The 9,650-nt window shown below is 33.9% G+C and overlaps 1 protein-coding gene across 1 annotated transcript in view; it reads left to right on the top strand.

The window, feature by feature from the left end:
- The first annotated feature begins 372 nt into the window (after positions 1-372).
- The window catches only part of LOC108747107 (myb protein), a 41,566-nt gene continuing 32,288 nt past the window's right edge, over positions 373-9,650 (top strand). Inside the window, exon 1 of the mRNA XM_018484371.1 lies at positions 373-689. Coding sequence (XP_018339873.1) covers positions 643-689 — 47 coding nt within the window. The 5' untranslated portion in view covers positions 373-642. The remainder of the gene's footprint in view (positions 690-9,650) is intronic.

The following is a 9,650-nucleotide window of genomic DNA, read 5'->3' as shown; positions in this document are numbered from 1 at the left end:
ATATATATATATATATATATATTTTTTATGTTAATAGTAGCAGATTTATATCAATTGTCGATAATGTCAACATTCTTCAATTACCTTCGGGCTCTTTTTATACCGCCGAAAATTTGCCCTTTAATAGTATCTCGTCGGTATTTTGGAACACAGCTTTATAAAAGAATCAAAGTTTCTTTTGCCACCGTCGGTTATATAGGAACTCTATTCTAATGTATTATCGATCGATTTTCTTTCACAAATAAAATAAGGGGTGTGAATACAGAGCTACATGAGCGACGCAACGGGGTCGACCTCCGCGACGGCGTCGGTGACTCTATGGGAATTGTAGTATTCTAATAGAGATAATCGTCTCGCGGCGTCGCTTCGCAGCAAGTCAGACTGTCAAAACTTGGCGTGGTCCGCCGGTGAGACGCGATCGGATTGCGTTAATCGTCGCGAAGTCACGAGTGCGTATCGGTGCAAGCAGGTGTGCGTGTGCGAATTCACGCGGGAGTGTGGCTGACAAAGATTTCTCTCCCCCTCGCTCGAGGCATCGCGTCCCGAGTGTTGCGAGGCTTCCGAGGGTAGTGAGGTGGCCATATTGTTTAAATCACTACGCATTCACCACTCTCGCGTGCGGGTGGATTACGTGATCCTTGAATGTCCACCCCGAGACGATGCAGCAATATGTTTCTGAATAGAAAGAGGTGAGTGCACGAATGTTGTCTTTTTTCTGTCGCTTTTTTGTGACGCATAAAAATGGAGTTACGTTTGAAACGCGTACTCTCAGTACACCCCTTCCCCATCCAGCGTTGTATTTAGTTAAAATTAGACAAATCTATTCGAGGTATATGTTTCGGCGGTCTTGGCGGTGAGAGGAAACGGACAAGAAACCTCCCGGAGGGTCTGTGGGAGCCGGGACGACCGGCTCCAAATATTGCGGTCTCACGCCTGCTCCGTCTCCTTTATTTTGAAACGCGATCTTTTGGCGGGAAAGGAGCATGTGAGAGCACGCGAAGTCAGCGACGCATTGATGGCCTCGCGACTGGCAGGTATTCGACTGTTCGTGGCCTTCCGTTCGCAGGCTCGATGATGCTTTCTGTACCGCGAAAGATACGATACAGGTTTTCGCGTCATCGGCACGTTCGGCCTCGAAGAATCGTAGAATGTTCTCACACATTCTAACCTCGTGTGCATCCTGCAGATACGTCCAGGCAGGTCGATTTTATTTCATCTATTTTGCTGCGTGTCATGAGTACGAAGGAGAGTTGGAAGCGACAATAACATCTCCGCGCGTTGTCAAGGTGAATCCGATATCACTTGTCGAATGTCATACTTCGGAAGCCTATTGTTATTGTTCTACTATCTGCGATTATCGTTGCGTCATTTGTTTTCTGGTAGAACGGACGATGTCCTCGCCGGTCGCGATTCTCGATCTTCCGTATGTACAAAGCATTTCCGAATGCATCGCATCTGTCAATTTATGCCTTTTTTATATTCGCGAGAACGAATTCTTAGGTTTTGTTTATGAAGTGAAATTACGACGATTGACTTTGTCAAGTTTTATTTATTTATTTATTTTTCGTTTTTTTTTTGCAATTGAGCGCAAAAGTTAATTGGAGTTCGATCAAAGTCGTCTTACAAATTTTTTATTTATCAATCTTAACTTCATTTTTTTTGGATTTCTTAGTTCAATTTTATTTTGGAGGAGAAAGGGGATCTTTTTTTTTATCAGAACAATTGAATATTTTCTATCTGTTAATTGCATTTATCTATATTTAATATCATTTATTAATTGCATTCATTCATGTTTGATTTAACATTTTGTCACATTGACAAATAAATGTTTTTAAAAGTATTTTTGAAACAATTTTTTATAAGAATATATTAAACGCATATTTTTTTATTTAGTTTTCTTTTACAAATTTTGTTGATCACTACGATGATAATATTTTCTTAGAGAAAATAAAGGACAAACCTGAAAATTTTAGGACTTTATTCTTAAGTATTTTCAAACTAGTTTGTGACGGTCAGAAGTCTACGCATTAAAGAGTTTTGAAAAAGATAAGTAAATCTAAAAGACAGCTACTTGAAATATAGAACTGTCCTTTACAATTTATAGTCATATTAATCACACACATGTCAAATTAAATATCCAATTTAGAAAATTTATGTGAGTTGTAATCGAAATTTCTTCTTTTGAATTTATTGTTATATATCACGCTATATCATTTATGTTGTTTCATTTATTTCATTTGTTTTTTTAGATTTTAAAGATGCAATGTACTATTTCCGATCTCACTTGTTGTCCGCTGACATTTATTTTTATTTTATCCATCCACATCGATCTCGTCTTTCTTATTCTGGTATCCGATAACCGAGAAAAGTATAGAATAACTTGCAAACAGTATCGATAAAAAAAGGATCGTCTTTCTTCTCTGAAATAAAATTGAGCCAAGAAATTGAAGAGGTGACACACATTAAAGTTGATAAATTTATTCATTAAAAAGAGCCATTTTATTCAATCATCAATTAACTTGAAATAATTATCGACAATTAATTTTATCGTTAAAATCAAAGTTTATATAATTCATTTTTTATGATCTGTTATTTTTTTTATGTGATAAACAATAAGAAATAATTCCATTTATAATAAAAGAAAAATTGTTGGTATTTGTAACTATGATTACACGTTATTATTTTTTGAGATTTTTTTGTCGCTTCACACTCCTTTAATATGTGGAGTATGCTTTCCTCCTCTATCAGGCATATTCTGCAACTCCTGTCTTCGACCTCTCTCCAGTACTGGCTCCCCTTCGTCTCATTTCCACATCTGTATCTACGGCTATCAGACTTCTGTCTTTCCACTTCCTTTTTCCTTTCAGATATTTTAATAATTTATCTGTCGTTATGTTTTTATAGTTGCAATTGTATCTAGATTCATTTATCTTCACTCTCCTATCTTTTTTCTCTTTATTCTCTATTTTCTTCACTAGATCCTCAGATATACTCCTATCTTGGTTCTTTCTTCCCAACCTGTTCCCTGCTCTTTCCAATATTTTCCTCTTTATCTTCTCCCAGTTGTCTTCTTCCTTTAATAGCCGCTTCTTTTCTAAGTCCTTTATGCATTCCTGTATCAGCTTCTTCTTTGCTTCTTATTTTTTCTTCATATTTGATTGCTCTTCTAATCGCTTTTTTGTAATTTTTTATTCCTCTTATTTTTGTTTCTTCCGCTAGTATGTAGTTTGGTGTCCTTCAATCCAATCCTAAAATCCACTTTACGTATTTTCTTTTTATTCCATCCGGTCTCCTATCTTCTAGCCAGCCCCACACCTCTGCTCCGTATAGCGCAATATTTTCCACCAGTGAATCAAACATCTTCATTCTCCTTTTGAAATCATCTTTAAATAATTTCTTTCCAATGCTTCACGTTTTCTTTATTGCTATTGTTCATCCTTTCTCTAATGTGCTTTTCTGTCCCTTCATTTTTCTGCAGAGTATATTTTCTAAGTATTTTATAATATAATATACATAGATTCATGAAGCATCAGGAGTCAGCGCTGGTATTAATTTGCGCAAAATATACTCAATGATAAAAATATATATAAATAAAATGTAATAATTTCTGGATGTTTTGGCTCGGTTTTGAGCCATCCTTAGCATATATATATAATTACTGGTCTCTCGAAACATTATATCATTGTTAAATGAATCACAAAATACATATATTCTTCCTTCCAAGTGCAAATTACGTGGACCATATGAAACGTGACCATCCTCAACATTAATCAATGTTGTGACACTGCAGTATTTTATTTCTTTGACTTTGTCTATATCCTCTTCTTCCCATTTTCATGTTTTTTTCTTCATTCTGCCTCTTCCTTTCTTAAACACCATTTCGATTTTTTCGGACTCACTTTCAGACCTTTTCTTCCTAAAAACTGCTTGAATTTCTTCAACATTTCCTTCAGCTCTGACTTTCTATCAGCCAGCAGCATCACGTTGTCAGCATATATAATTGATCAACATTTTTTATTTCCTATTACAATGCCTTTTGACGGTCCTTTTTCTCCTCCAAGCCCGACACATATATATTAAATAGAGTCGGACTTAAGGGACATCCCTGTCTAAGGCCGGTATTCGTAGTTGATTCTTATATTTGAAATTAACTTAAGTACAGTCTTAAGATGTTATAAGTCAATCAGAGGGTCGTATTAGCATCTTAAGACATTACTTAAGACAATCTTGAAATAAGAACGGACTATGAATACCGCCCTAAGACCTTTTTCCATCCAGAATTCTTCCGATCTTATGTGCTTTTCTGCCTCTCTATTTATTTTAACATTTCTTATTTCTTTATACGACTCCATAATTCTCAGGTTCTCTTTATAAACTCCATCCTCTTCCATTAACTCATTTAGCTTTCTTCTATCTACGTTGTCAAATGCCGCTTTTAAATCAATAAAGAAGGCGAATATCTTTCCTCGCTTTCTGCTCAGCTCTCTGTTAACTACATAATTTAACATGTATACTGCATCCTCTCTCCTTTCTAAACCCGAATTGCTCTTCCTTCAGCTTATCAGTTCTTTCTCTAACCTTTCATTTAATGCTCGCGTAGATTTCGTACGCCGTACGACATCAACGACATTCCTCTATAATTTTTAATCATCTCTCTCTCTCTCTCTCTCTCTCTCTCTCTCTCTCCCCTTTTTATATGTTACTATAATTATTATTATTATTGCTATAATATTAATAATAATATAATTATATGTATATTTCTTTATCAAACAAATATATGTATATATAATAGTTGACAACCGAAAAAGGCTATAATTATTACTATTAAGTTATTACTATTAAAGTAACTGAAATTACTGTAATTTATAGTAACATGTAATTACACTTACAAATATCAAAACTTTTTCTTTCATAGTATGTTTTAATAAACTATACAGGTATTATTTGATAAGTGCCAAAGTGCTCCAAGTAATTAAATTAATTGGAGTCTGGTCGAAATCATTCTTATTGTCGACCCACGCAAAATATGTTTAATCCTGATTCTACATTCGTCGCAAGCCGATCGCAAACTTGTTAAGTTGACAATTGAAATGTCAATTTCAAATCTGATGCTTCAAATTGGCTGTTGCGCCAAGTTTGCGATCGACTTGCGACTAATGTAGAACCAGAGTTAAACGTATTTTGCGTTTTGTGGATCGAGACGTCGACCTCGTAATGCCAATAGTGAGAACGAACGCGTTTTCGTTGCAAGCAATTTAAAGCATTTTCAAAAGGAACGAGAGTTTGAAATGTTTAATATACTCGTATAATGTTCAAAATGGAGACATACCTTCAAAAAGTAAGGCGTCAATAATGCTATTACTATGATATTTGAAAATAGAAGAATGTGTCATTTATTATATAAAATTGATAAAGTGCAAACAAAATATAATAAGTAGACCGCAAAATCGACAGAAACATAGGACAGTATAAATGAAGCCTATATGAAAGCTAATAATCTACTGTGTTCTTTGTACCTTGTTTCTCGTCTCTTTTTGTTATCTTTTATTTTATTTCTGTCTCGGGCGACAGAAATTGAAGAACAAGATAAAAGGCAAAAAGGCAAGAGGTAAAAAGTGGTAAAAAATAAGAAACAGAAAGCACAGAGCACATTGTAGATTAGCGTTAAAAATGTACGAGTATGTAGGAAGATAATACAAGTATACTTGAATATTTCCGAGACAAACTTTCGAATCCGTGACTTTATTGGAATTAAAATTAAAACACTAAAAATTATAATTTAATCGATTATCTTAATTTTCACTCCATCAGATTCTGCGTACGTTTCGATGTACATCAAACTGAAAGACATTATCCATTGAATTATTTAATTCTATCGGCATCTGAGATCTAATGTACATAATAATGTATATTTGTTGGAAAAATAGTTAAAATTAAAAAAAAATTGTTAAGTGTGAATTACTTATTAAAATGCGCATGAATTGAATTAAAAAAGAAAATTGTTTTTAACATGGTTCTAATGAAATCAGGTCTGAAGGGATTAATCTGTTCTGATTCTGATTGGTTGAAATCTAATCTACAATTCGCAATCTCCAACGTGTAGTTTGCTACAGGCTTTCAAATCGATCTCCATCCGTTTGATGCTTGGTGAACGTAAAATCCTTGTTATATCGTGCATTAGAGATTGAGGATTGGGGAATTGGAGATCAGAATTTATCAATCAGAATGAAACGGATTAAAATTGAAATTATTTTACTGGCCGAATTTTAATCTCTAATCCGCAATCCTCATACTAATTGTAAGTTTGGAAACCTCATCCAAGTTTGTGTTATCTTATTCTTGTTTTACATCTAATGAACAATAAAGATAGAATAATATTAAGGATCTCGAATGAAGTTTTTGAACACACGCCTTAATCTTGAACGTACACACTGTTAGAAATGTTCTTAAATTTCATTAAATTTTATTAAATTTTAAGTTAGACAATTTGAACTTAATTTCATGACATTACATTAAATTTAATAAATGTATTTTTCATGAAAATTTATGAAATTGAATGTACTTTTCATAAAATTTTATTAAAAGTATATTAAATTTTATAAATTTAATGTACACGTTTATTACATTTAAGAGTATTACTGTAACTTAATTTTCAGTTAAATCACTCATTACTTTTAATTTCGTTCATAACCACGAGCTTCGTTTACATGTAAAGGAAGCTCGTGGTTACATTTCTAACAGTGTAGTGTAACACCGGCTTAAAATTCTGTCACGACGCTCTTTTATTTCCATCGCGCGGAAATATCTTTCGTCCCGAGATACATACTTTGCAAACAGAACGATTCCCTTCATCCAGGAACGCCACGCACGTCCCACTTATCAATATTAAGCTGCCCGTCGAGAGATAGGGTGACGTCAACGTCAACTCTCGGGTCCTAGTGTCCCGCATGGCAACATTGGCAACTGCCAGACGGGGACAAACGCAGACAAATGTTGTACATCTACGCGTGCATCTCTTGCCAGTCTCTCTTCGTGATCGCGAACACGCCGCACACGCCCCTTTGTGTTTTGTGCCCAGGTCGTGCTTCTTGCACCTCCCACGTTCCTCTTTTCTCGTCGCTCGCTCTTCCTGTTTCACGCTCGTTTCGCGCCATTTATTCGCGTAGGAAGATCTCTTCTCTCATCTTCCTGTTCTTTTCACCATACAATTTAACGTCTCCACGTGCGGCGTCTCTGTAAGAGACATTTCTCGACCAACTCCGATTAACTTAATCAGTACTCTATTTTATTAAGTAATATTAAAATTATTTTTATTTTAAATTATATTCGAGAAATCCAACAATTAATGAAATATATTTTAATAAACCCTAATACAAAAGGTACATTTAATTAAATTCACTTACATTACTCTCTTTATATAATAATTTATATTAATTATTTTATTTTAATAATAAAACTTATTCTACTTTTAATATATCTTTAATTATCGTTAAATTTAACTTCACACTTTTAATATTATTTATTAAATTAATAATTTATATCGAAAAAAAGATTAAAAACAATGAACTGTATTATATATTAGAGCTGTATTATACTGTTAGAGATGTTGTTTTCAATAATTCTGCTCATCGTCGATTAAAATTAATCGAAGTCGAAATGGTCCTGTGTGCTTTAATACAATTTGTAATCAAATATATGTAAAACAATTATGATATGAATTTGAACTCTGATGAGAATAAATCTAATTAAATAAGAGAAATCTTATGTCCGATTAAAATAGATCTTAGTGTTTAAATATTTCGGTGAATTTATATACATGTCTGATTTTGCAAACCGCGCGTTGAAATCTTTTTCGGTCTTGAAATGCAATCATGAGCAGAGTAGTACTCGTATAATAAAGACAAGCAATTTAATAATTTTTAAATGCTAGTAAATTGGCTTTTTACGAGGGATGGTTGTTATCATAAAAGCAAAATTACTTGTAATTAATTATGATTTATTTATGAAAAGTTACAAAAATCTAAAGCTTCACGTGCAAATTCAGATTAACTGGAAAAGAAAAACTATCAGATGGTATCAGTGAAAAATGTAAAAAAGCCAATCAGAGCCTATTCGGATGCACAAAAATTCTTTATTTTTCGTGTGAATGTAACAAAACAAATAAAATATACGCTTCAATTCGGCTCTTTATCAATATAAAATATAAATCGAAATTACATAATTAACGCACATTCCAAGTTGATGATTTCCGACAATTAGTTCGTTCTTCTTTATACAAATGCCAAATTAGCTATGTAATGAATGAAGCGAGAAAACGCTTACATGTGAGTGGATATAATAGAAAATTCAGACAAACGATTTTAATAATTTTCTAATTTTCGTTTCGTGTTTCTTTTGAATGATTACACAACAAATCTGACAATTTGATGAACGATGTGATTCTATGTAGTGACGCGATGCATATAACTTCGGTTTTACTTTATGTAAGTTTTATATTATTATTGTATAATGTAAACATTGTATAATGCATTACATAGCTAATTTGGCATTTGGATAAAAAAGAACAAACTAATTGTCGGGTATAAATTATGTAATTTCGATTTATATTTTATATTGATAAGGACCCGAATTGAAGGGTCAAAACGTTTATTTTATTCGTATTGTTACATTCATACGAAAAATAAAGAATTTTTGTGCATCCGAATATCTGATGTAGGCTCTGATGAGCTTTTTTACATTTTTCACTGATAGATTCTTCGAGCCTCATTATATATATATTTGTTTACAACTATCAGATGAATTAAAAATGACACAGCCGCGATTCCAGTATTAATAGATCATGATTTATATTTGGAAATTGTTATGAAATATACATTGTTGGCAATCAAATTTGTGTATAATGAAAATAAGACGTCTACAAATGGACAGATCGATAAAGTTATCTGGCAGAACGACTCTCGTCGGAGATCCACGTTCACGCGCATCCACTCAGGAATGCTCGGCGAGATTGACCTCTCGGTGTCCCCGGCGATGTTGATGCCGTTGATGGTGGTCATCTTGTGCGCGCGCGCGGAAACAAACGAGAGACAGCTGCCCCGTTCACAGGAACAGAGGCGGACGAGCGGCGACGAACCCTCCCAGTTTGCTCGGTCCCCGTCTCTTTCACCCGTCGCGCGGATGCGCCGCTATTCAGCACACGGCGTGTTCAAGAGCGCGCGGAGCAGGGATCAACACCCGGCCGCGCTTTGCGTCACATGTAGATCTTTAATGCGCCGTGGCCGATCTCACATACGCCGAGAGAAATGTTTTGGTGCATGATCATTCGTTTTGTTGCTGTATGACTTGACAGGAACTCTCTTACTTATTTATTGAAAAAATTTTTATTTTACGTAAACAATTACATCTGGAGTGTTTCTACATTCTAATTAAAGGTCGTTGTTATTAAATACAATAGATACATATTGTATACATATATGTATATATATATATATATATATATTATATATATATATATTTTATTATTAGTATTATTATAATTTAGCGTCATTACGTGTGTGGATTTATTTTCAATATCTTCCTTAAGAAGTAAGAAATTAAAAAAATAAGGTTGAATTCTTGGTTAATAAAGGAAACTACTGTGACTGAATTTT

Source organism: Trachymyrmex septentrionalis, unplaced genomic scaffold (genome assembly GCF_001594115.1).
Source record: "Trachymyrmex septentrionalis isolate Tsep2-gDNA-1 unplaced genomic scaffold, Tsep1.0 scaffold191, whole genome shotgun sequence".
Lineage (NCBI taxonomy): Eukaryota > Metazoa > Arthropoda > Insecta > Hymenoptera > Formicidae > Trachymyrmex > Trachymyrmex septentrionalis.
The sequence above is the reverse complement of the archived record's forward strand: the minus strand, read 5'-3'. Positions and strand labels throughout refer to the sequence as shown.